The sequence below is a fragment of the Lacerta agilis genome, chromosome 13 (assembly GCF_009819535.1).
Source record: "Lacerta agilis isolate rLacAgi1 chromosome 13, rLacAgi1.pri, whole genome shotgun sequence".
NCBI classification, from domain to species: Eukaryota; Metazoa; Chordata; class Lepidosauria; order Squamata; family Lacertidae; genus Lacerta; species Lacerta agilis.
The window spans coordinates 37,290,396-37,317,517 of NC_046324.1; the positions used below are offsets into that span (position 1 = coordinate 37,290,396).

Here is a 27,122-nt window from a genome sequence, read left to right on the forward strand (position 1 = left end):
TGAGTAAACACACACGGGATCGGGACCTTTGTGAATAACACCCTCCCCTTTCACCCCGCTTCCTCAAGGCAGCCACAACCTTGAAGAGATCTCTTATAGTATTCTGCAGAGAGGGAATCTCTTTCCCTGCTTGGATCGAAGGTCAACGGTCGTGCAAGCCATTGCTCTCTGAGCCTGGGCAGAGCGCCCTTTCCAAACCAACTGAGCGACCGCAGACACAGCCCATTCGCAGCTGGGATCTGGCACGGCAGCTTCCAGATCCTAGGCATGGTGCAAGCCTTAGGAGTTGCTTTTGTGACATATTACTAAACTCTTCTCGCAACCTTGGCACGTCGGAACTCTTCCCGCCCTGCGGGGGGCGGGAACACGGCCCCACCACTCACTTCGGGCCACGCCCCCACCCCTAATACCACGCCCCTTGTCCATAGACCACGCCTCTCCCCTCTCCTGCTCCCGAGTTTGCTCCTTCCCGTTCCCAGCGGTGGGAGGAGTACCGGGCAGTCCTGTTTGGTGGTCTGTTTTTGCTCTAGGGTGGTTGAGCAGGCACGCCATGGCCAGCAAAGAGCAGGATGAACTCCTAAAAGCCCGGAGCCGTACTCTGAGCGCTTTCCGAGAAGGTATATTTACTTAATTTTAGGATCTCCCTGTGTCTCACAAGTCTGTGTCTTTTCGGTACGGAAAGTGAGCGCGGAACTCTTCCGTTGGGCGAGTCTGTTCCGCCCGGATACTTATCAGAGACGTACGGCTTGGCTATGGGGGATTGGAATAGGCGGCGCGCCGAAGCGGTGGAAGAAAACTGAGGCTAGCAAAGGAAGGGCACGACTCGATGCTTGTTATTTTCGTCTAGCTTTACTACGAGGGCTCTCCTTAGGCGGGGCGGGGGCAGTTAAGGGAGAGGGGAGAGCCTAAAGAAGTGAGGCAGCGTGGTGTAGTGGCTAGACCCACCAGGATGGGGAGGCTAGTGCGCTCCAAATGTTGAATTGCTGGTTTAATTGTCTCTAGATTTTGGGAATTGGCAGGAGTGCCCTAAAACATGTGCAAGGCCACAAGTGGGCTAGGGTGTTAATTTAACGGGAATCCCCACCCCCTCAGGCTTCGCTGGTTGATCTTGAGCTAGTTTCTCTCTGTGTTACCGACACACAAGTCTTACTTTAAATGTAATTCGCTGGGGTGTTGCAAGGATAAAACGTGGTACTGAGGCAAACTCGCCCAGTGTTCGTTTTTTCAGCTTGGAGGAAAGGTAGGAGATAAATCGAGGTGCTGGGGATGTTTCTCAGGTCACATGGATTTCGAAGTGAAGGTTTTGGAATTGTATGGCCTTCTTGTCAGGGTAGGAGCTTTCATAGTCAAAATATGTGAGTCAGGTAGGGAAGAGGACAACAGCTCAGTGAGAGAGCTTATGCTTGGCATGCTGAAGTTCCCAGTCTCATCACCAGTTAAAAAGATTGCAGGCACCAAGTGATGGATGGGACCCTCAGCCTGAGCTGCCGGGGAGCTGCTGCTAGTTGAGAGCTATCTGGGCAGGTATAAGGAAACTTGCTATTTCCCTTCCTATGTGTTTAATGAGACTGTTCACTTTATTTATTTATTGCATTTGTGTCCCACCTTTTCTCCAATGAGCTCCAAGTGGTGTACATGGTTCTACCCATCCTCATTTAATCTCCACAACAACCCTGTGTTGTAACCAATGCAAAACCAGACTATTGCCATCTTGTTGCAGGCTGACACCAAAATCCCATACCCTCCAGCATTTCTCTGATGAAAATAGGGATGTTCTACTCAATAATAATAATAATAATAATAATAATGTGCACCTTCCAACATATATAAAAACATAATCAAACATTAAGCATTAAAATACTTCCCTATACATGGCTGCCTTCAGATGTCTTCCAAAGGTTGTGTAGTTACTTACCTCCTTGGCTCGGGGGTCACATACCCTCCAACATTTCTTCGATGAAAGTAGGGACATTCCAGGATCAAATCAGAAACCAGGACAACTTCTGTAAATCTGGGATTGTCCCTGGAAAATAGGGACACTTGGAGTGTCTGTAATCCTGTATTCCCATTGAAATGATGCCGAAATGCAAGCTGAAGAGAGAAAGAACAAACCGCAAGAGGGTGTGTAAAGGGAAGTTTTGGAAGCATGCTAAGCTATGACCTTTAAACAGAGTAAACAGGAAAATGCTTAGTTAGCTGTGGTGTGGATACATGTCTTTGCAGTTAAGCTGGAGGTAGGTTGGTGTCTTGCATGACTGACCTATATCAATATAAAAACTGAGTAAACAGAGATCAGGGTTTAGCCTCTGATCACTTCACTTTCCTGCTTGAGCAAGAAATAACTTTGCTTTTAGAGAATTTCTGGGTGTCACATGTCATTGCTAGTGAGTAAAGGACACACTTGTGCAATGGACCTTAGGTGGGGTTTCACCACATCAATTTTAAGATAGGGAAGGTTGAGAGGCAGTGATTGGCCTAAGGTCACCCAGTGAGCTTCATAACCAAGTGGGGATTTGAACCCTGGTCTCCCAGGTCTTCGTCCAATACAGTACTCTAGCCTCGCCTTTCTCAACTTTGCGTCCCTAGATCTTGTTGGACTACAACTCCCATCATTTCTTGCCATTCGTCAGGGATTATGGGGGTTGTAGTTTGAGAACATCTGGGGATCCAAGGTTTAAAAAGGCTTCTCTAACCACCATACCAAACCACACCTCTCTCTATTCCTCAGAAGGTACAGGTCGCAGGTGTATTCTGTGTTGTAGCTAATACTGGACTTTCCTTGGGAAATCACTAGACTTGCCTACAAAGGGAATGGATTTTTGAAGTGTTCCTAGTGTATACTAAATTTTGCTGGACTGGAGAGAGCTTAGAATAACAAGGAGTGGATAGTGTAGTTGCTTCATGAAAGTTATCTGATGGCAGGGCTGGCTACGAGGCAAGGTTCCCTCAATAGACTTTAAAAGGTGTGTATTTTAACCATCTCTGCAGCACCATTTACAGTGGTAGCTCAGGTTACATACACTTCAGGTTACATACTCCACTAACCCAGAAATAACGCTTCAGGTTAAGAACTTTGCTTCAGGATAAGAACAGAAATCGTGCTCTGGCGGCACAGCAGCAGCAGGAGGTCCCATTAGCTAAAGTAGTGCTTCAGGTTAAGAACAGTTTCAGGTTAAGAACGGACCTCCGGAACGAATTAAGTACATAACCAGAGGTACCATTGTACTTATTTTTGTTGGGTTTTTAAACCACTCCTGGAGGCTTAAGGTGAAAAATGGCACTTGAAATGATGACAGTAAGAACATTTCTATATAAAATAGACTCAAAAATTGCTTGGGAACTCTTCTCACCCACTGCAATTCAATGTTTACTCTTTCTCTTTTTTAAAAAAAGTGGCTTATGTCGCTTCTGGAAGAGACTTTTGCCCTGATCTCTGAAGAAAGGGAGTTCAAAGGCCAAAAAGAGTCTCACTGTGCCTCTTTGGCAAGGGCCCCACAAACAATTGGCTGATTTTGGAAACAAAACAAAAAGGTTGGGGCACCACAACCATTCCCCTCCCCTTTCAGATCAACCAGTGCAAAGTCACACCATACATTATAATCAGTGCAAATCACATGACTCCCCCCAAAGACTCCTGGGAACTCTAGTTTCCCCATCATAGAGACCTGAAAGCCTGGCACCTCATCCTTGGAGGCAGAAGCAGAGGACCATGATTTTCTAGCCATTGATGAATTTAGAACATAAGAAGAACCTGCCGAATCGACAGTGGCCCATCTAGGCTAATATCCTGCTCTTGCAGCGGCCAACCAGATGCCTATGGGAAGCCTGCAAGCAGGACCTGAGTTCAACAACAACCCTATCCTTGCCTTTGGTTTTTCGAAGCTGGTATTTAGAAGCCTACTGCTCCAACAGTGGAGGAGAATATAGGCATTGGGGTTGATAGCTTTATGTTCGAGGAACTTGTCTAATTTGTATATCACATATTCTGATAGCAAATTCCATAGTTCGACTTTATTCTGTTATGAATCTCCTGCTGTTCATCTTCATCTTCATTGGATGAATTTGAAGTCTAATATTACGAGAAAGAGGGGGGAAAGTGTCTATGTTCCCCTTGCCCATACCACATATAATTTGCATGGTTCCCTCACCTTACTTGTTTTCCTTTTGTATGTGAAAAAGCACCAAGAAATTGCCAGTGGGGTTCAGGGAAGGAGAAAGTTAACATGCAGCCCAAACTTTTAAAGGCAGAAGTAGCTATTCTGGGATTACGACTACTTTTGCCTGTCGTTTCTTGTATTATTATTTTTTCAGGGGTTCAGTTAACGTTGTCCTTGATTAACCCTTCTTGAATGTCTTCATTCTGTTTCCGTGGGAAATCTATTTAATCTCTGGAAAACAAAAGCCAAATCTCCTGATCCAGAATGGTGTATGAGTTACTGCCACATTCACATTCTGGCAAAGAGCTGCCTGCAGATGGTTTTGTCAGTTTGGAACAGAGTACCTTCCATTCTGCAGAAGACCTGAGGACAGATGGAGTCACCTAGTTACACAAAAGTCTACAGTGAAATGTTATCACAAGGGATGTCCAGACACAGTGTAAATGTCACTGAACGAAACTTGGATGCTAATGCTCTGGCAAAGCACGCATTCATTGGGTTTGGTTGTTTTTTTTTTTAAGTGAGGTCTGCGGGAACCTGAATGAAATTTGCTGGCTCGTTCTTAAAACTGTTTCATAAAGTGCTTGGGCAGGCTATCGGTTGCCCCAGCAGAGGAATGTCAACTTGAACGTATATATAGAAAAGTTAAGGTTAATCTTGAACATCTGTTGTGCTTTTCTGTTGCCTATTTCTCTTTAGCCTGGATCACTGGAGGGTGGGGAGAAGACGTTTGTGTTGTACATTGATATAGTTATGAAATTTTATGCATAATGAACACAATAAAGATATTAATGCAAAAAAGGAAAACTTAGCATTAAAAACTCTTCACACAATAAAAACATCACAAATGTATTAGGATTGTACTAATACATACTGCAGGAGAGGGCATCCTACACATACCTTCCTATGAAGAGGTCCATTCTACCTGATGTTGGCATTGGGCTTTTAATGTGGTGACACCTGCCCATTAGAACCCCCCTCCCATTATACATTATTTACTAAAGTATTACTTATTATTGCAGCAGATAGGCACATTTTCTATTGCCTCCAGCACTTGCTAAATACAGTCCTCTTTCAACAAGCCCTCTCAATGCAAATCCTTATTCCAGTTGGTGTCTATATGGGATTCAAATTGATTTTAATGTCATTACTAGCAACCCTTAGATACCAGGTGGCGATGATATTATTTACCCAGAGATTTTGGTCTTAATTGTTGTTGATCTTTTAGCTGAGTGGGTTAAGTTGTGTCTTTTAAAAGTTATTTTAGTGTAAGCGTTTTTAATTACCGGTAAAGATTTTTTTTTTTAAAAAAAATGGTATTGTCTAAAAAAAACCCAACAACCAGCTTTGAGACAATTTTTTGTGGGGGGCAAAAAATTAAATATACGGTAATAAATAATAATATAACTTCCCTGCTCATTAAATAGGCAATGTCAACTAAACTCCCAGAAAACAAATCAGGATGAATACTCAATAAACATGATGTCTGGAAGTACCCTACCCACAAAAAAGGATTGGGGGGGTGAGGTAGCAAATTTGGCTGATACTTCTTGAAACAAATAAGATGATGATAAAACATTATACTGTTCCCTCTCTGTGATCTGTGGCTTCTAGAAGTTTGCGCTTAGCTCAGCTCACTTCTGGTGTTGTACCCTGAAGAAATTTGGAGTTTGGGTGACTGACCACGGGAAGAGATTTAGCTTCAGCTTTGCTTATCTGTGTGCCCTTTTGAAATTAAAATCAAGGCACACCCCTATCCCTGTCCTGCATTATATGGGGCAGACACATAATTAAATGATCTTGCACTTGTCTACCCAAATGTAAGTCTCACAGAATTCATTGGAGGTTAAAAGGTAAAGGGATCCCTGACCATTAGGTCCAGTCGCGGACGACTCTGGGGTTGCGGCGCTCATCTCGCTTTACTGGCCAAGGGAGCTGGCGTACAGCTTCCGGGTCATGTGGCCAGCATGACTAAGCTGCTTCTGGCAAACCAGAGCAGCGCACAGAAACACCATTTACCTTCCCGCTGGAGCGGTACCTATTTATCTACTTGCACTTGTGCTTTCAAACTGCTAGGTTGGCAGGTTCAGGGACCGAACAACGGGAGCTCACCCCATCGTGGGGATTTGAACTGCCGACCTTCTGATTGGCAAGCCCTAGGCTCTGTGGTTTAACCCACAGCGCCACCCGCTGAGGTTACTCCCCGGTAAATGGATGTAGGATTGCCTCCTAAATCTCTGGCTTAGTTTTTCCTTCATTGCTGCCTCTGTAAATCACCTTTCTGCCAAAAAGTTCATGGTGGTACATGTGTATATTTCAAGTACAGCTGCCACTGTTGTGTCTAGTTTGTCACTAAGTCAGGAAATACCAAAATGTTGATACCATTCAACTGATGTATCTTGGATATGCAAGCCTCTCTGTTCCCACACCTACATTTCTCTGAACAACGCAGCTCATCACCAGTGGATTATCACAGTGTGAAGCAATCGTGTTCAGCATATGGAACAAAAGCAGTCAACACAGTTTACAGAATCTGAACAATAAATCACCTTGACAGTTAAGTTAATTTCAGTGGTCTCTTTTCTGCGCTCAGACTACCACAGGAAAAAAAAGAGTGCCTGGTTTGGTAATATATTTGTCAGTATTTCCCATGAGACGCTGACCCTTCTTCTGGGGTCAAACTACATGTTAATGATAATCTCTGGTCAGTGAAGTAGCAGCAGGGGTCAGGAGGGTTGGCGAGGTGCAGGACAGACAGAAACAGGATTGGGAATGTGACGTTTCCAGAGGGAGAAGGGCACACGCACGCACACACACACGCCGTCTTCTTGCTCTAAGTCACTCCCTGAAAAAAATGTTTGCCTCAAAGGTGCAGTTTGCTCTAAATAGCAGCATGCAGAGAAAACAATCAGGAAACTGGGAGCAGGAAGGAGAAGAGAACGTGTCAACTGTTTCATACAGTTTATTAATGAGCTCCCTTAGGACATTTTTCACTCCATAATTCTGATTGACTGCAATCGTATGGGATTTTTTCAGGGGTGTGTGTGTCTTGTTTTCCTTAGGAAAACATCTCTAAAAAGTGTGTCTTCAGGTGAGGAAGGCACCGTGTCCAGATCCCACCTATAGTAATACCGTGTTTCTTGTCTGTTTGATGTTGTAGTTGAACAATATCAACACTAAATGTCTTTGGAGAACGGATTTGCCAATGCAGTGAGTCATTCAAATCAAAAGCGGGGTGATAATAGTGCCTTTTCTTATCTTGCGATGTCACACAAAGCTGTGACAGACTCCCATCACTAGTGAGGGGAGCTGGGTAACGTGACAGTGCCTAAAGGTGTCTTTAAAATCTATAACTCTTGCTGTTATTAATTCAGAAAAGGTTTGGAATCAACTCACTGCGGTAGCATTTGTTTTTATCTTTATGTATTTCTGTTTTTTTTATGTATTTAGATGTGGAACAGGAATGGAGAGCCCCTTTCTACTTCATTCAAGGAGCGGATCCTCAGTTTGGATTGATGAAAGCTTATTCAATTGGCGACTGTGACCATGGAGGCGACGAATGGGAAGAGGAGCTCAAACTAACACAGCAAGCAGTGCAAGCGATTAATCAGCTGAACCCCAAACCGAAATTCTTCGTACTCTGCGGAGATCTCATACATGGCATGCCAGGTAGGATAGTTTTAAAAGAGATAAAAAACTGTTCCTGCTGGCACATTGCTCCAGAATCTGCTGGACTACAACAACTCCCATATTTCCAGATAGTTGCCCTTTTTTGGCAGGGGGCTGTCAGGAACTGGAGTTCAGCAAGAACTCCCTGCAAGTAGAGGTTGGGCAGGAGTCACCCCCCTGCTTCTAAAAACTGTGTTTATTCAAACAAGCCTTTCAAAGCTGGGGTTCTCTGCCAACCAGCTCTCCCTGATGTGCTTGATGCTTTTGTTGTTACGGTGTGTTTTGGCTTGTGACATTTAGTAGGAAAGTGCAATTTATAAATAGTTTAAATAAACACAACATCTGGAGGGCCACAGGCATCCCACCCCTGCTGTAGTCTAATGAAATGCAGGATGTTGCCTTATACTGAATCAGACCCATTGGTCCATAGCTTGCTCAATATTATCTACACTGGCTATCAGCAGCTGTCCAGGATTGCAGGCAGGGGTTTCTCTCAGCCCTCCCTGGATGGACCTCCTGCATGCAAAATGAACATAGTTGTTCCCTAAGAAAAGAAGCTCTTCCTTCTGAATGTCTCCTTGCACTGTGATGGGCAGCAGGTGGCCTGTGGGCTCTACCAGCACCACATCGAGGTGAAGTAATCTTGTTAGCGAAATCAAAAGCCTGGCTTCCGTTGAAAAATGAAATGCTAAGCTCCTCTCTCCCTCTCATGCTTATCGTAATAGATTTAGAAAGTATAACAATCAAAGACTAGCAACAAAGGCATTAGGTGAGAAGAAGCTTTGAATTTGTACTGGAGCAGTGTTGGTTCTGTTTCACAAGAACTTCTTTTTTCTGTTTAATGCCCCCCACCCCGGGCCCAACTCTTCAAAATATGCTGAGTGCTATTACCTCTGGTTTGGCACCTCTCAGGTCTTTTTATTTTAAAAAATAAATAAATCTGTACTTCTTTTTTAGTGCTGGGATAGTAATAAACCAGAGATCTGCAACCAATAAATTTATTTCTGAGGTGCGTCTCTATACTGCTCTTTAACTTATAAAAATTCAAAGCCCAGTTTCCCAGGATGCCTACAACTGGCAGGCTATGCTTTGAAGGGGAGGCCTCAAAGCAAGGGTGGAGAACCTGGTGGCTAGATGCCCCTTCAGGGCTGACCATTGGCCATGATAGCTGAGGCCGATGAGAACTGAAGTCTGACCACCTCTGGAGAAGGCTACAGGTGCCCCTTCTCTCCCTTGTAACCAGGACACCTTCACTGAAAGGAGGCAGGACTGAGGCAGGCTCATTCTAGGTCTGATAAACCATGGGTTACTGGACCAAGGTGGCTATGTCTGAACCAGCCCTAAAGGTACCGGTTTTGTATCACCTTGTGCAAATATCTGTCTCTTGGCTTAAGGTCCTACCCTGGGTGGTGTAGAGAGAGCTCCCTGGAGATGTGGGAGCAGGATAAAAACATGATGCGGAAATAGTCTTTTTCTCCAGTTACCTTGGCACTGGTCTTCCTTCCTTCCTTACCTTCCCATTGGGCTCCTCAGCTTTCTGGCTTACCCAACACCCCTTCTCTCTCTTACCTCTTTATTTCTTGACAGCACCACTAAGTAATTTATTTCTCTGTCTCCAAACTGTTCTTCCTCTCTCCCACAAGAGCTGCTCACCCACTCCCCCTTGGCGTCTGATATGCTCATGAACTTTCCATGACATGAGTAGCAGTTCAGCCCAGAGGCTTTGTCTCACAGGCGTTCGGCTGTCTCTTACAACGGCAGCTCTCGATTTTCACTGCGTCTCTCTCTCTCTCTCTCTCTCTCTCTCTCTCTCTCTCTCTCTCTCTCTCTCTCCCTCTCCCTGCTCCTTTCCATAATAATCTTCCATATGGCTCACCTGTTGCTTACAACAGGACATTTAAAAACCCCATATTAATATGATTCCTTTTAGCAAATGGTTCTGTTTCTATATGTGGGCAAATTGCCTTCAACCTCTCTGTCTTATTGAAACGTCACCCCAGCACCTTACAAATTGCTCATGTTCCGTGACGAGATCTACACAGAGATGCATCGTTACGAGTTTCCAAAGTGTCAGTTGCTTATTTCATCCAGAAAATAAGGAGTCGTCACTGTATGGAACTGGCATTAGGGGTGTGGGAGGTGTTCGATTCAGTTCACATTTAAAGGCGAGCTCAAATAATTTGCACTTTGAAACACGACGCAAACTGAAATGCAGCCTTCTTTGAAATTTGCATGTCTCTGAATTTTTCAGTGCGGTTCTGCAGCCGAGTAACGTGTACAGAAAAGCATATATATTCGTGCAAATAACCTAGAAAAATGTATTATATTGGAGAAAACTGCTTTGCAAAAATGTACATATGAAGGAAAACAGAACACAAAATGCAGTTAGGATAAATTAGCACTAAAATGCTGATGAATTTCCACACTGGCTTTTTTTAAAATCACAACTGATGTGGGGAAGTGAACATAAGAGTGGGGGGGAAATGAGAAATTGGGAGAAACTGAAATGGACAGATTCTCCTATTCTTAACTGACATGCATAGGGTGTATTTACACTAAGGCTTATCAGTCATCTCTTTCTCTTTCTCTGCATTCAAACTGAGGTCTCGTTTTCCCAGAGGAGCTCCTAACATGCTTCTCTCTAGTACCTGAACTACAGTTTAGTGTCAGATGGTTAAGCCTCAGGCGGTAGTCTCGTAATCTGGTGAACCGGGTTCGTGTCTCCGCTCCTCCCCATGCAGCTGCTGGGTGACCTTGGGCTAGTCACACTTCTTTGAAGTCTCTCAGCCCCACTCACCTCACAGAGAGTTTGTTGTCGGGGAGGAAGGGAAAGGAGAAAGTTAGCCGCCTTGAGACTCCTTTGGGTAGTGATAAAGCGGGATATCAAATCCAAACTCTTCTTCCATTCATCTTCTTCTTCTTCTTCTTCTTCTTCTTCTTCATCCTCCCTCTTCTCTTTCACAGCCCCAAGAAGGAAATTGGAAACTACAGTTCCCAGGGTCCCTTTGGAAGGAGGGGTTGATTGTTAAACCACCAGGAATTACAGCTCTGTGAAGGGAACAGGGGTCTCTTCACATCTCTCAGAATCCTTAAGAAACTACAGTTCCCAGGATTCTTTGTGGGGGAAGGCCATGCTCGTGTAAAGTGGTCTGATGCAAGTGGGGCATTTGACATTGCTCCTGTTGTACCAAGTTCTTCATTGTCAGAGGAAAAGGGTTTCTGGATGAAATGGCGGAGGGTGAGGAGGATTTTAGGCTGATCCAACAGCGGCAATTATTATGTTCTTTCTAGCCATGGTGATTGAATAGAGCTTCTAGGTTTAGAGACAATGTACCTTAGGATACCTGTTGGTGGAGAACAAACCTAGGAAAGAGGGTCGTTTGTCTTTATGTCCTCATTGTGGGCTTCCCAGAAGCAACTGGTGAGTTGTTGTGGGGAATGCGATGGTGGATCCGAGGTGGACATCTGTTAAGGTACAGTAGGGCTCAATTAATGCTCTTAATGTTACCATTTTCCAATCTAACCTCTCCCTTACAGGGCTGTTATGGTGAAAATGGGAGCATGGGAACAATGTGTGCCACCTTGAGCTCTTTGGAGGAAAACTGGAATATGAATTTCATAACTTGAGGTATTTCCTTAGGATGATATGCCCTCTTGATCACTTTGATCTGTGAAAATGGCACTGTTACAGGTGCCACAAAATATTTATTGGTTGCTTGTAAGAAATCGACGTTTTAGCATGGCAGCATCTAGAAGAAGAAGAAGAGTTTGGATTTGATATCCCGCTTTTCACTACCCGAAGGAGTCTCAAAGCGGCTCACATTCTCCTTTCCCTTCCTCCCCCACAACAAACACTCTCTGAGGTGAATGGGGCTGAGAGACTTCAAAGAAGTGTGACTAGCCCAAGGTCACCCAGCAGCTGCATGTGGAGGAGCGGAGATGCGAACCCGGTTCACCAGATTACGAGTCTACCGCTCTTAACCACTACACCACACTGGCTCTCTAGTTTTAGCATATTGTAGATGTGAGTTATTATTCCCTTTTTTCTTGTTTATAACTCTGTCTTTTATTGATAACTTTAAATTTTGTAAACTGCTTAGAGGTTTTATTTACAATTAAGCAGCAAATAAGACGAGTCAAATGCTAACTACATAGTTTAAGAGCATTTTGAAGCAGGAAGAGTCTAAGGCGAGCCTTCTGGATCAGACCCCATCTAGTTCAGCATCCTCTTCTCACAGTGGCTTGTCAATGGGAATCCTGCAAGGTGGACATGAGCACAACAGCACTCTGCCTACCTGCAGTTCCCTGCAGGTGGTAATCAGAGGCTTAATATCTCTGATAATGGAGGTAGAACATAACCGTAATTCTACTGGCTGTTGAAAGCCTTCTCTTCCGTAAGAAGAGGCCCTTAGGAAGCTGGCCACAGGGCCATCCATCTCAGTACTGTCGACACAATACTATCTCCCAGCCCTACCCGCAGATGCCGGGGATTGAACCCAGGAACTTCTGCTTGCAAGGCAGACACTCTACCGCTGAGCTATGACAACGCAATGCTTACAGAGAACGAGAATACAGTGTAATACTTCTCATAATATTTCAAAAGGGCTGCTGTCTCCTCTCCTCCTTCTCCCCTCGGCTTGCCAAATGTTACCAAATATACATTTTAGTCGCACAACTTATAAAACATTTAAACGGAACATATTGAACACAGCCAAGATCGCTTCTGTGCTGCTTGCCGTGTTTGCTCTGTGCTTGTGTAAACATTGACAGCAGCCCCCCTGCGCTGTTTTCGAGCCCTAGCTAGGAAGCGAAAGAGCAGCCGCTTGTTCCTCTGGAGGTCTTTTCGCGCCTACTTCTTCAAATAGTCTTCTGTGCCATCCGGATTACTTTAGGGATAAATGGCTTTGCACACGTCCATACATTATTTTAAAAAGTGCCTTCTTCTTTTTTTTAAAGGAAAACTAGCGCTAATGGCTAGCTAAGTTGTGTCCAAGGATGTGAAAGAGTGTCTCAGTTGACTGCAAATGCCATCAGTTGCAGAGGATGACACAAGACTCAACCCAAGTGGTGTGAATCCCCAGGATCTCAGCAAGGACTTCCCAGGGACAGTGACTGGTTCCCTGCATAGGAACATAGGAAGCTGCCTTACACTGAATTTGACCGATGCTCCATCTAGTTCAGCACTGACTGTCTATGCTATTGTTTCCCAAACTTGGGTCTCCAGCTGTTTTTGGACTACAACTCCCATCATCCCTAGCTAGCAGGACCAGTGGTCAGGGATGATGGGAACTGTAGTCCAAAAACAGCTGTAGTTTGGGGAACCCTGGTCTACACTGACATGCAGCAACTCTCCAGGGTTTAAGGTGAGGGGTGTTGCCAACCCAACACTGGAAATCAGACCTGAGAAATTAGCATAGCTAATCCTTCCCACTTCTGTATAAGCCCTGCCCAGGGCTTAGTGGGGAAATATTTGCTTGATCTTATATTATTCATTCATTCATTCATTTCCTATACCAAAAGATCACAGGGAGGTTTACAATATGAAAACACAAAAAAATGCATATTATAATAACAAACGGAAACACTAACCTCACATGCCCACAGTTTAAAAGGCTATCAATTGTTTAATTAGCCAAAGGCCTGGGAGAATAGGAATAGTTTTGCCTAACGAAGGGGCCAGGCGAGCTTTCCTGGGGAGAGCATTCCACAAGTGGGGAGCCACCACAGAAAAGGCCCGTTCTCATTTTGCCACCGCCCAGACCTCCCAAGGAGGAAGCACACAAGAAGTGCCTCAAATGATGATTGCAGGGTCCTAAGTCGGCTCATATAGGGAAAGTGATCCTTGAAGTATTGCAGTCCTGAGCCGTTTAAGGCTTTATAGGTCAAATCAGCACATTGAATAGGGGCCAGAAACTAATTGGCAGGCAAGTGCAGCCAGGGATTGGCATTATATGCTCAAAGTGGCTTGCCCTGGTGAGCAACCTGGCTAATAAATTCTGCACCAGCTGAAGTTGCTGAACTGTCTTCAGAGGCAGCCCTGTTTGCCTCCTTGCTACAAACAGTAGTTCCATGTATATGGGGGGTTAAGCTAACTCTACTCTCCCGCTTGCTAGTGGGTTAGACCAGAGTTTAGTATTTATACAACTTTCTCTGTGTGTGTCTTGGTTTAGAATCTTTAGCTTTTTAAAAAATAAAAAAATAAAAATATTTAGTATTATTTTAAATAGTGTTCATTGTTCAAGGGCTTCCAAAATTAGAACGAAGCAATGATGGGATGCAAAAATAATTCTGCTGCTGATTGCAATGAAGAAAATGACCTGATTAAGGAAATTGTCACAGGAAAGCGGGAATTAAGTCTGTTGTTCTTCTAAGGATTTGAATAAATCTTTCCTCCTGTTTCTTAATATAATATTTGAGGTTGTGGGGGGGGGGGAGGGAGGAGAGACATTGACTTTTGGTAATCCTAAAACACAACCTGCCCCCACATAATCAATTGTACAAGATGCATCCAGTCGTGGTTTCAGGCTACAAAATTGATGGCCTCTGATCTGCAGGCGTTTTGGTTGCTGTCTCCTTGGAGCCAATGAATATACTAAACAAATTTATGTGGTGATAAATTCATGCAGCTACAAGACTGGTGCCCAGGTTTTTGGAGTTTGTTTGTTTTTAAAGAGAGATGGGCTAATTTAGTGTTACTGTTTTATTAAATTGCTGTGGTTGCTTAGTGTGCCGAGTTGTTACCGGTAAGTTCATAATACTAGAACTCGTGGAAATCCAACAGAGCTCAGTGTTTGGAAATTCAGGAGGACATATAAAAAGACAATACCTCTTCACACAGTGCATAGTTAAACTATGGAACTCTCTGACACGGGAGGCAGTGATGGCCACCAACTTGTATGACTTGAAAAGAGGACTAGACAAATTCATAGAGGAGAAGGTTGTCAATGGCCACTAGCCATGATGGCTGTGCTCTGCCTTTACAGTAAGAGGCAGTATTTCTTCTGAATAGCATAGAACTGTACAGTTGGAAGGGATCCCCAAGGATCATCTAGTCTAGTCCAACCCCCTGCAATGCAGGAATTTCAGCTACAGCATCCAAGACAGATGGCCATCCAACCTCTGCTTAAAAACCTCCAATAAAGGCTCATGGAACAAGGACACCCAAAAAAAAAACCCAAAAAAACAACAACCACCCAGGAATCAGAGACCCGTGTTGCTTCCAGAAACAGGAATGCTCAAGAGGGAGACCTTAAATACAGCAATCTCTTAGGCTACTGGTCTTCAGACCGTGGTCTCGTGGGTCCCAGACGCGTCGTCCCCGCTCTCGATTGACCCTCGTAAGGGGGAAAATCGAGCGAGCGAGGCTCCGGCGCGGGACTGAAGAGACGGCTGCCCAGGAGAACGAAGCAGCGACAACCGCCAGAACTGAGCACTGAGCACTTCTTACCTAGAACTGGAAAAAGAAGCTCTGTAAGTAGGAATCTTTTATGGACTTGGACTATTTAAGGCTTTTTAAGCTCACAGAGAAATTTATGAAGGAAGCCCACTCCCTTTGAACTGCTAAACAGAGCAGGGTAGCGGCAAAAGAGCTAAGCCGCGAATAACGGGAAAAAGTTTGCTAACTTTGCGGAACTTTTTAAAAGTGAATTAAAAGTTGGTTAGAGGATGCTAAAGGACTTAAAAAATGGATTTCTGACAAAAGAAGACACCGCTTCACCCTCAGGAGTAGGATTCCGGGTCAGTAAGCGGGCGGCGGTACTTTGTTGCCATTTGTTGCCATTTGTTTAAGTGACTGTTTGCCAGTGGAGACATTTTAACTTTTTTGTCGCCAGCTACAGTTAAATGGACTTGGTGGATACACTGTAACTGGGAAAACTCTGGCTTGGACTTTTAAAGTTTTTTGATTCTCTTTTCTTGACTTTGGAAAAGTTTGGAACTCTGGAAAGAAGGAATTATTTGCCTATTTATTTAAAAGGTTGGAACTGCATGGGACTCTTGGCTCAGCAGTCTCTTTGTTCTCTGGACTAAACTGCTGGCCACCTGGTGTTTATCTTTGGAACTGTTGGCTTTCTGCTGTGAATGTCTGAGACAGTTATCACAAAAGAGGTGACCTTGAGACTAAAATTACAGAGCTCTCAGGAAATGCATGAGAGCACCAGATCTAAAACACAAAGAAAAGGTTCTTTCTCGCTATCTATACAAGAACAAATGGAGAATTTGGCCAAAAGCATTGCAGAAATAGCAGAAGGACTTAAAAAAGTTTCTGAGGAGGTGAAGCAAACGCAGGTTTCAGTAAATACAATAAATACAACATTAAACTCTGCAACAGAAAAATTACAGGCCGAGATTAAAGATTCTACGCAAACCCTCGAAAAATCCATTGGCCAAATAGAGGAAAACGTAAAAAAAACCGAGAGGAAATTAATAAAATAGGTCAAGAGGTCACAGTGTTAAAGAAAGAAACAGAGGAGTTTAAAGTGGTGAAACAGAAAATAAAAACTGTGGAGCAAAAACTGGATAACATTGATCTTGAAAAAATAGAAAGAATTGGAACACAGCAGAGCAGCGTGGAAGAGTCTCTTGCCTTTCTTCAACTCCGACAGAGAGAAGGAAACATCCGTCTCAGAGGCCTACCAGAATTAGAAGAAGGAAGCCTAAAAGCCTATATAGTAAATGTTTTTTCAACGTTTTGGGAGCTAGAAGAAGCAGACGTCGAAGCATTCATAGTGAAGGCCTTCAGATTTGGACCCAGAGGAAAGAAAGACTCTAAAACTGTTAGCGACTGTTTGGTGGTGTTGAATAATAGATACCAAAGAGATTACATTCTGGATCTGCATTATAAGAACAACCTCGTGGTACAGCAGAATAAAGTCATACTGTTTAAAGACATCCCCAAATTTTTCCTAGACAAAAGAGTATTTTACAACGATTTGTCTGTGGAGCTGAGAAGAAGAAAAATCCCCTTTAGTTGGGAATTTCCGCAGGGCCTGGCATTTACATTCAAGGAAAAGAGATATCGGATAAGGTCCCCAGCGGATAAACAAAAATTCTTGGACAAACACCTGGAAGATTTCAAAGGATCAGCACTAGACCCAGTTTTTTTGTATCAACGCCCAGGAGTGCTTCTACCGCCGGGGACACCTGGAGCAGCGGACCCTAGAGATTTGGAAGAAAACAAGAAAGACCAGGCAACTGGAGGAACGGAATAGAAGATGGCTCTAAAATTAAAGACTTGGAATGTTCGGGGATTGAACCAGAGACCGAAGAGACGCAGAGTTTTTTACAGTTTGGAAAAAGAGAATTTAGATGTAATATGTCTACAGGAGACCCATGTAGTCCGACGCCACAGAAGAATTTTACAAAACAAGAAATTAGGCCAAGAATTCATCTCATCGGACAAAGTCAAGAAGAGAGGAGTGGTAATTTATGCAAAAGAAAAATACAGTCCAAGACAGTTATTTAAAGACGAAGAAGGGAGATACATTGCAATAGAAATTAAAGTACAAGGCGAAAAATTTTTGATCCTGGGACTTTATGCGCCGAACGATGGAAAGTCAATTTTTTATAAAAAAAATACACGACTTGCTGTTGGAATATATGGATTACAAAATAGTATGCCTCGGAGATTTCAATGGAGCAGTTTCTACATTGATGGACAGATCACAAAGAACTAAATTGACAAATGATGGGAAACTCCCAAAGACTTTCTTTGAAATGGTGGAGAATTTAAATTTGGTGGATGCCTGGAGACTGAGAAACCCTACTGAGACTGAGGCAACTTATTATTCAGAACCACAGCAGTCGTGGTCGAGAATAGATTACATCTGGATATCAAATGAATTGGCTCCAAAAATACAAAAAGCAGAAATTGGACCTAAGACGTATTCGGACCACAATCCTGTACAAGTGAAATTAAAAATAATTTCCAAGGACTCTTACAGATGGAGAATGGATGACACCCTGATGAGAGATACCAAGCTGGTAGAGAGAGCAAGAAAAAAGATGAAAGAATACTTTCAATTTAATCTTAATTCGGAAGTGGAGAAAAGAACTGTTTGGGATGCAAGCAAGGCTGTGATGAGAGGGTTCCTAATAAGTGAAAAAGCAAAAAAGAAAAAACAACAAAATGCAGAAATGGAAAGAATTTTGAAGCTGATTGGAGTAAAAGAAAAAGAATTAAGAGGACACCCTAGAAACCAAAAAGTCCAAAAAGAAATCAAATACTTGCAATCCCAATATGCGAAAATTATGAACCAAGACATCGAATGGAAGATTAAAATGATGAAGCAAAGAACTTTTGAATCAGCAAATAAATGTGGCAAACTACTAGCTGGGCAGTTAAAGAAGAGACAGAAAGCGAACTTCATCAATAATTTAATAGTGAATGAAAAGAATGTGGAGAATCCGGAGGAAATTAGATGGTATTTTCAAAGATTTTATAAACAACTGTACAAGGAGGATAAGATTGCAGAACAGGAAATAGACCAATTTCTGGAGAAAAATGGACTGCAAAAAGTCCCGGAAGATAAGTTAACCATACTCAACCACCCGATATCAACACAAGAGATCGAGGAGGCAATTAACAACATGCAAATAGGGAAGGCCCCAGGACCAGACGGACTAACAGCAAAATACTATAAGACATTGAAAGATTGGCTATCGCAGCCTTTGAAAGATGTTTGCAACAAGATAATGGAAGGAGGTAGGGCACCAGACACATGGAAAGAGGCCTATATCACACTGATTTTGAAACCTGATACTGATAGGAACTTAATGAAAAATTACCGACCAATTTCACTTTTAAATGTGGATTATAAAATATTTACGAATGTCATGGCTACAAGATTAAAAAGAGTGCTGAAGGACTATATTCACAAAGATCAAGCTGGTTTTTTACCAGGAAGACAAATAAATAACAATACAAGAATTATTGTGGATATTTTAGAAAAACTGGAAAAAAACATAAATACAGATGCAGCACTAATGTTTATAGATGCGGAAAAAGCTTTTGACAATGTCTCTTGGAAATTTATGAAGAAGAACTTGGAAAAGATGGCCGTTGGACAAAGATTCTTAAATGGCATTAATGCCATTTATTCAGAACAAAAAGCAAAAATTATAATAAACAGTGTGATATCGGAGGAAATTGAAATCCAGAAAGGAACAAGACAAGGGTGCCCTATCTCCCCTTTGTTATTCATCACGGTCCTGGAGGTCCTCCTAAATATGATAAGAAGGGAGAAAGAGATCAAAGGAATAAGGGTGGGGGAGAAAGAATACAAATTACGCGCCTTTGCTGATGACCTGATGTTATCCCTACAAGACCCGGAAAGCAGTGTCCCCAAAGCTTTAGAACTAATAGAATCATTTGGACGTGTAGCTGGCTTCAAGCTAAATAAACAGAAAACCAAAGTTTTAACTAAAAATATGAACATTGAGCAGATACAGAAATTACAGGATCGCACCGGCCTCAATTGTGTTAAGAAAGTAAAATACCTAGGTATCAATCTCACGGCAAAGAACCTGAACCTGTATAAGGACAACTATGAAAAATTGTGGATAGAGATAAAAAAGGACTTAGAGATATGGACAAGATTAAGACTTTCATTGATGGGCAGGATAGCTGCCATTAAAATGAACGTTTTACCAAAGATGCTGTTTTTATTTCAAGCCATTCCAATTTTGGATAAAGTGGACTGTTTTAAAACATGGCAAAGGGACATATCGAAATTTATTTGGCAGTGCAAAAAACCTCGAATAAAATTTAAGCTTTTAACAGACTCAAAAGAGAGAGGAGGATTTGCCCTGCCGGATTTAAAGATCTACTTTGAAGCTGCTGCCTTTTGCTGGTTAAAAGACTGGTTTAAACTAGAAAATGTAGATGTTTTGGACTTGGAAGGCTTTGACAACATGTTTGGTTGGCACGCGTATCTTTGGTATGATAAAGCAAAAATCCACAAGACTTTTAAAAATCACGTAATTAGAAAAGCCTTATTTCAGGTTTGGATGAGATATAAGGACTTGTTAGAGAGAAAGACTCCTAGGTGGATCTCACCTGTAGAGGCCAAGGCCTATAAAAGACCTAATATGTCCGCAAGGTGGTTGAAATATGCAGAAATATTGCAGCGAGAAGGTGCACTGTTTAAACTGAAAAGCTACGATCAGGTGAAGAGTGAAGTTCCTGACTGGCTGCAATATCATCAAATTTTTGAGACTTTTAAAGCGGACAAAAAGAATGGTTTTCAAATGGAGAAATCTAAACTGGAAACAGAACTAATAGAACCGAACTCGAAAAACCTTTCCAGAATGTATAATTTGTTGCTAGAGTGGCATACGAAAGATGAACAAGTAAAATCAACAATGATAAACTGGGCAAAAGATGTGGGTCATAATATTATGATGGAAGACTGGGAGAAATTGTGGAAGGAAGGTATTAAGTTTACAGCATGTAATAGTCTGAGAGAAAATATCATGAAAATGTTTTATAGATGGTATCTTAACACCTGTTAAAATAGCTAAGATGAACCCTATAAGTTCTGATAAGTGTTGGAAATGTAAATCAGCAAAAGGTACCTTTTTTCATATGTGGTGGTCATGCCCGGGGGTAAAGGCCTTCTGGGATAAGATTTATAACGAATTGAAGAAGGTAATGAAAATTACCTTTTGTAAGAAACCAGAGGCATTTCTTCTGAGCATGACCAATGGAGAGATACCCAGTCAAGATAGAGTGTTTTTTATGTATGCCACAACAGCTGCTAGAATATTGCTTGCAAAGAACTGGAAAGGCGAAGAGATTCCGACAGTGGAAGAATGGCAGTTGAAATTAATGGACTTTATGGAACTCGCCGAACTGACCGCGAGAATCCGAGACCAGAGGGAGGAGAAGGTGTCGCAGGAATGGAAGAAGTTCAAGGATTATCTGATTAAAAGTGTAAAATTGGACATTTAAAGCAGAGTTAGCTAGTAGAATAGGCTTAAGCTTGTTAAGATCTGTTAAAATTGGGTAGATGATTTAAGTATGAAGGATATAAATAGTTAAGAATTTTGATATAAAATGGAGATGGAAATGGAATTGAAGTTTATAAATATATTCGTTTGATTGATTTGAAGTTTGAGATATGGTAAATGTTATGGGAAAAGATACAAAACTACCCAGAACCTGTAGAAAATTTATGAATGCAGTGGGGGGAACGGGGGAAGTCACAGTGTTTGAAATAAGTTAAGTTTGAATTAAGAACAAGATAGAGATGTATGTTTGAGGTTTGTATATGTTTTATTTCTTTTTTATGTTTATTGTTATTGTTATGATTGTTGTTTAATGTTTGTTGCTATGTATTTTGTGTTATTTCTTGTTTTGGTTTATAAAAGGGAAAATCAATAAAATCCTTTAAAAAAAAAAAATCAAATCCAAACTCTTCTTTTCTTCTTCTTCATGCCTTGCTCCAAAGTGGGTTGTAACAGGAGCACTTCCAGTATGCAAATATATGGCTATAGATTAAGAAATGGGGCCCCCAGTGTGTGCTAGGGCAAAAAAAGGCGTACTGGGTATGAAAAGGTTGAAGGGGTTTGTCCGAGACCACACCCCATCTCTGGCTGCTGGTAGTAAATGAATTTCAGGGATTGCTTACTCACATGCAGCCTGACAATTCTGGGTCTGTAGATGATGTTGCTCTTTGGCCTGCTCCTGGATCTTTTGGCACCTTTGTCCTTGCTGTGTGGAGTGTCTGGTCTACTCTCTGAGGACTCAGTGTCTGGTTCACCCTTCAAGAGATTGCCAGGGATTGAGCCTGAGACTTTCTGTATTCAAAGCATGTGGTCTGCCTCCGTGTGGTGGTGCCCCCTCTTCGGAAAAGAATGGCCAAAGCACAGCTGCTGTTGAGCTGCTCTGATGTCGAGGCCTATGCACATGGCGACTTCCTAGGATTCCAAGAGCCTGGGGGCAATAAATAGCATCCTTATCAGCTAAACCAAGACGCAATCAAGCAGAACACTTGGGAGCGCATTATGAGCCATTAAAAGGAAGTAAGTAATCAGTGGCAATGTCTTCAGTTATGTAGAGGGTGATTAAAATTGGTTTGTACTTGGGATCATTATTAGTAGTAGTGTGAGAAGCTTTCTTTTTTTATTGTGTGGCCATGTATAGCGCTACCAAGAACTGTGGAGTTTAATCATGCATTTCATCAGATAGATATTTGCACTGTAGAGACTTGCCGGAAATACTGAGGTGCACGCGTCTTCCCCCACCCCAGTAAATTATAGTTTTGTTGTTAGGAGGCCATGCTGCTGTTCTGTATCAAATATAACATCAGCAGAAGACATGATTGCCATGTAACATCAGCAGAAGACATGATTGCCATGTACGTAATTTCAACGGGTCAGTCTGCTGTAAAATGCATTTGCTGCATTTTGTATACAGGTGCCGCTTTTTTCTCCTCCTCCATGCCCCGCAGTGAACTCAGGGAAAACATTTTCCTCTGGTTTTCAGAAGCCAGGTTAGCACACCACTGATTGGGCAGCTCTTTTGTCAGTCACAGAGATGCATCCCCTTCCTCAAGGCCAGGGGCCAGCAAGCTTTTTCAGGGGGGGGGGTCCACTGTCCCTCAGACCTTGTGGTGTGCCGGACTATGTTTTGAAAGAAAGAAAAAATAGGAACAGATTCCTATGCCCCACAAAAAACCCAGAGATGCATTTTAAATAAAAGGACACATTCTACTCATGTAAAAACACACTCATTCCCGGACCGTCTGCAGGCAGGATTTAGAAGGCAATTGGGCCAGATCTGGCCCCCCGGCCTTAGTTTGCCTACCCATGCTGAAGGCAATGGCTGACCATTGTCCCTCCCCTCCCCTACCAGTTTCTATTATAAAATTGAGTGGGCGGGTGGAGAAATCTTGGTGCCAATCATAAAACATGCAAGGTGTTACAAAACAAAAGAAGACCACTCACCTGAATTATTGGGGCGGGGGGGGGGGGTATCATGGAAACACGGAGATGGTGTTGTTACGGAAATTACCGGGTCGAGAAGGCTCAGCTCCCGGTCCTACGGAGGAAGCCCGTGGTTCGCTGCGGAGGCAATGGAGACCAGCCGGAGATTGGAGCAAAAGCAAAGGAGTTTATTGCGCAACAAGGTTCAGGAGGATCCGAACCTCGAACAAAGGGTGTCCTGGACTTTTAAAAGTTCCCGCGATAGCCCAGAATACATAGCGAAATACATCACAGAAACGTCAGAGATGGGGAGGGGAGAGAGGAGGTTACAGTAAAATTTACATAGGGGAAAAACAAGTTTTGCATATCAGGAAGGATGGCAGGAACCGGTGAATGGATCTAGGGTGGGTGTAATACACATTGAAGGTTTCTTCTGCGTCAGGACAATAGAAAGCTCCTAGGAGGATGTCTGCTGCCATGGTAGCTGATGGATGGGTGCTTGACTGGATTATCGGGAGGGGTGTATCTCCTCCTGCGGACGTGACTCGCTGCTTAGGGGATTATGAAAGCCACTGAGTGGAGAGTCCAAAAATTATGCAGTATCGAAATAATATACTTCTGATGATCGGAGGATGGCGGGGACCGAGGGGTTAGAAAGGTTATTTTACAAGGAGCAAATAGACACCCGAACCAGGCAAATCGGACACTGCGTTCAGGAGTTGTGGATTTTTACAATAATAAATATTTCGAGCTGTCAAAATTGGGCCACCCAGCGTCTAAATTGTCCATTTGATACATTGTTGCAAGTTATAATTAATAGTTTCCCCAACTGGTTACATTTTGGTTTCGATTCCATTGTTCTCCCAGCAGGGAGCCTGTCAAAACCCACTTAGTGTTCAGTCAAGCGTGAAGGTGATGATTGAATCATAGTAGCTGATCTGAACGTTCCATTTTGCAGGCTGAGCTGAATGCATGCTCCTGATTGGTGGGTTTCCCGTTCATTGAGAAAATGGAGACCAGCGGAGCGCTGTTTGACAGAAGCGCTTTTCCAGGGGCTTTTTCGGAACGCAGATTGGGATTTTGGGGAGCCCTTCATCACGAGGGTTTTATGTGGTGCTTGTGTGACATGTAAAGTGTAGGGAGATGGACATAAAAAGGGGGAAAGAATGCCCGCTCATCGTCGGGCTTTTAGCGAGTTCACGAGTCCCGCACTCGCTACCGGGGAGGCATAGCGGTGGGGGAAGGTGGTGGCGGGTAAATTTCCCTATCAGTGTGTTAGGGCTGCAAAAACATTTTGATCCTGAAGAAGTGTGCATGCACACGAAAGCTCATACCAAGAACAAACTTAGTTGGTCTCTAAGGTGCTAATGGAAAGAATTTTTTATTTTATTTTGTTTTGACTATGGCAGACCAACACGGCTACCCACCTGTAATTTTGATCCTGAACATTGCATTGCCTTCCAGTAGCATCCAGAGCAAGTGATGTAGATATTTACTTTGTATATTAGGCACACACACAGCCCCCTGTCCTCCATCCAGGCAAGCAGAAGGCATTATCAGAGTTATCAGAGGATACATTCCAACCAGGAAAGAACACTCAAGGAGGATGCAAAACAAAGCCTGTGTTTGGGGGTGTATAGCCTGGAAAGAAGAGGTGTGACCTGCAGAAAGTCCTGAAGGCCAGATAGAGAGGCCATGTATCATGTTGTCAATGAATGTGGGTAAAGCAGAGTTCAACCTGATCCTGTTGCTCTTTCAAGATAACATATTGTATGTAAATAACCTAGATCAGAAAGCAGCTATCTCCATTGAACGCTGTAGGTTCCAACCATTTTAATGCCAAAGTCTGTCACCTGGTTAGGCAGGGTCACATAATGTGGTTCCAGTTCTTCTTTGTTGTCGTTCAGCAGCTGCTTGGCAAAAAAAGGAGAACAGAGCTTCACTCTGCTCCATATCTATGGGAGAGTTATCTCTCTTGGAGTTTGCTGGTGCTGCGAAAGTTTGACTAGCTTTTGGATCGCTAGTTTTATAAACCACTAGATCAAAATCTTTTTTTTTTAAGATGTCTGTATGAACAGGTTTGCAAAACATGATTAAAATATTGTACTGGCCTCCTCCTGGAGCATTAGAAAACAAGCTTGTACCACCTTTAGATATTTGAAGATGGGCTATCATATCACCACTTAGTCTTCTCCAGGCTAAACATACCCAACTCCCTCAACCATTCCTCATAAGGACTGGTTTCCAGACCCTTTTGTTGTGTAGATTGCTGATGTCTGCATGCCTTCCAGCTTGTCAATATACTTCTTAAACTGTGGTGCCCAGATGTGGACACAGTATTCTGGGTGAAGTCTGTTGACAGATTATGATATGGTGGTACATAAGTACTTCAAGAAAGAAAAACAAGCGACAGAGGGCCTTGCGGTAAGCAGTGTTGTTGTTGTTCAGTCGTTCAGTCGTGTCCGACTCTTCGTGACCCCATGGACCAGAGCACGCCAGGCACGCGGTAAGCAGTAGGAAGGCCTTAACACAGAGGTTGTTGCCCTGGCACTGACTGATGCGGCAACACTTTCTGGTGGTTGCTGGCTTGCTGTGTACCACTTAGTGGGCAGAAAGGCAGATTAGGAATATTTAAAATGCCCAAGCTTTCTCCCAGAGAGCCCACTACAAGTCATGCTGTGTGGGGCGGATAACTAAATTACCTTCCACAAGTTGCTCCAAGTGTTGACAGATTTTTAAGTAGATGCTACAAGTGCACGGCACAACCTCCTTCAAGCTTCGTTTATTGCCCGGTGAACTATGCCGTAGCCATTAATGACCAGGCAAAGTGGTTTTGCCCACAATTTTTTTTTAAAAAAAAATGTCCAGCAGACAGAACCACACTGAACTTAATATGTACCTGATATGATAATGGATGGGTGAGGCCAAGGCCTGCATCTCTTAACAGTTCCTTTTAGACACAGGCCTCTGGAGCTCATCGTCAGCAAATGGAAAAGGCTTTATTTTAACAGCGCCAGAGCCGTCTCATTCATAGGGGCAGGTGTCGCGGTGCACCAGGGCGCCAGGCCCCCCAGGGGCGCCCCCGCGAGCCCGCCGGCATACCGGGCGCCCCCTCCCCAACCTGCCCCCGCCCCTATGGGGCGGGGGATGAGGGGCCTGGCACTGCAAGCCGGCCACCCTCCGGAGCCCCAGCTGGAGCGCTGGGAAGGACGCGCAAAGCCCCGCGCTGCTCCAGCGCCACGTCCATCATCCCCCGAGGGGCGGCCAGCGCGGGAGGGAGGTGGGCGAGTGGGGGATGAGGGGCGTGGCGCTGCAAGCCGGCCACCCTCCGGAGCCCCAGCTGGAGTGCTGGGAAGGGTGCGCAAAGCTCCGCGCCGCTCCAGCGCCACGCCCCTCATCCCCCGCTCGCCCGCCTCCCTCCCGCGCTGGCCGCCCCTCGGGGGATGATGGACGTGGCGTTGGAGCAGCGCGGGGCTTTGCGCGCCCTTCCCAGCGCTCCAGCTGGGGCTCCGGAGGGTGGCCGGCTTGCAGCGCCACGCCCCTCATCCCCCGCTCGCCCACCTCACTCCCGTGCTGGCCGCCCCTCGGGGGATGATGGACGTGGCGCTGGAGCAGCGTGGGGCTTTGCGCGCCCTTCCCAGCGCTCCAGCTGGGGCGCCGGAGGGTGGCCGGCTTGCAGCGCCACGCCCCCATCCCCCGCTCGCCCACCCCCCCCTCCCGAGGGGCGGCCAGCGCGGGAGGGAGGTGGGCGGAGAGGCGGCCCACCGGGGGCGCCGAGGGATCGTCGCGCCAGGGCGCACGATCCCTTTGAGACGGCCCTGAACAGCGCTTTATTGATTATGTTGCCACTGAAGCATTGGAGGGTACGAGGAATGCAAGGTTGTGGACGCCTGAGGAGATGTTAGCACCACATTGCCACCTGCTTTGGGAACACCCATTGTTTTAATTATTGGAACTCATTCGGAGCCGGTATGGTGTAGTAGTAGATAACGTTGCATTTGGGTTATTTTTTAAAAAAAATACGTTTTGTATGTTTTGGATAGCAATTTATGTTATGGAAATAGTGTTTGTATCAGGACCAGAATTCACATCTCTTGTCAGCCAAGATGTTTGGTGGGTGCTGGGGCTGGTGTCAGCTTTTTTGGCCTGCCCTCCCTCACAGGGTCGTTGTGAGGAGTTTTGTATGGAGCCTCAAGTTGTTTGGAGCAAGGGCAGGATAAACATGTCTCATGTACTACTTCTCTACACAACCCTTTCTCCTGTTCACTTCCCCCCTCCTGCATGTTTTTTTCCACGTGCGCACAAGAACTGTTCTTGGAGCAGCCCCCCACAAATAGAGACAATAGGTCATTTAAGCCTATTTTAGAGCAG

At 44.0% G+C, this 27,122-nt stretch overlaps 1 protein-coding gene across 2 annotated transcripts in view; it reads left to right on the plus strand.

Moving 5' to 3' along the window:
- The first annotated feature begins 443 nt into the window (after positions 1-443).
- Positions 444-27,122, plus strand: part of CPPED1 (calcineurin like phosphoesterase domain containing 1) — a 66,782-nt gene continuing 40,103 nt past the window's right edge. The window contains exons 1-2 of one of the 2 annotated variants that reach the window (XM_033167045.1): positions 444-617; positions 7,608-7,826. In XM_033167045.1, the coding sequence (XP_033022936.1) occupies positions 551-617; positions 7,608-7,826 (286 nt within the window). In that variant the 5' untranslated portion in view covers positions 444-550. The remainder of the gene's footprint in view (positions 618-7,607; positions 7,827-27,122) is intronic. The other variant, XM_033167044.1, reaches the window with a different exon arrangement.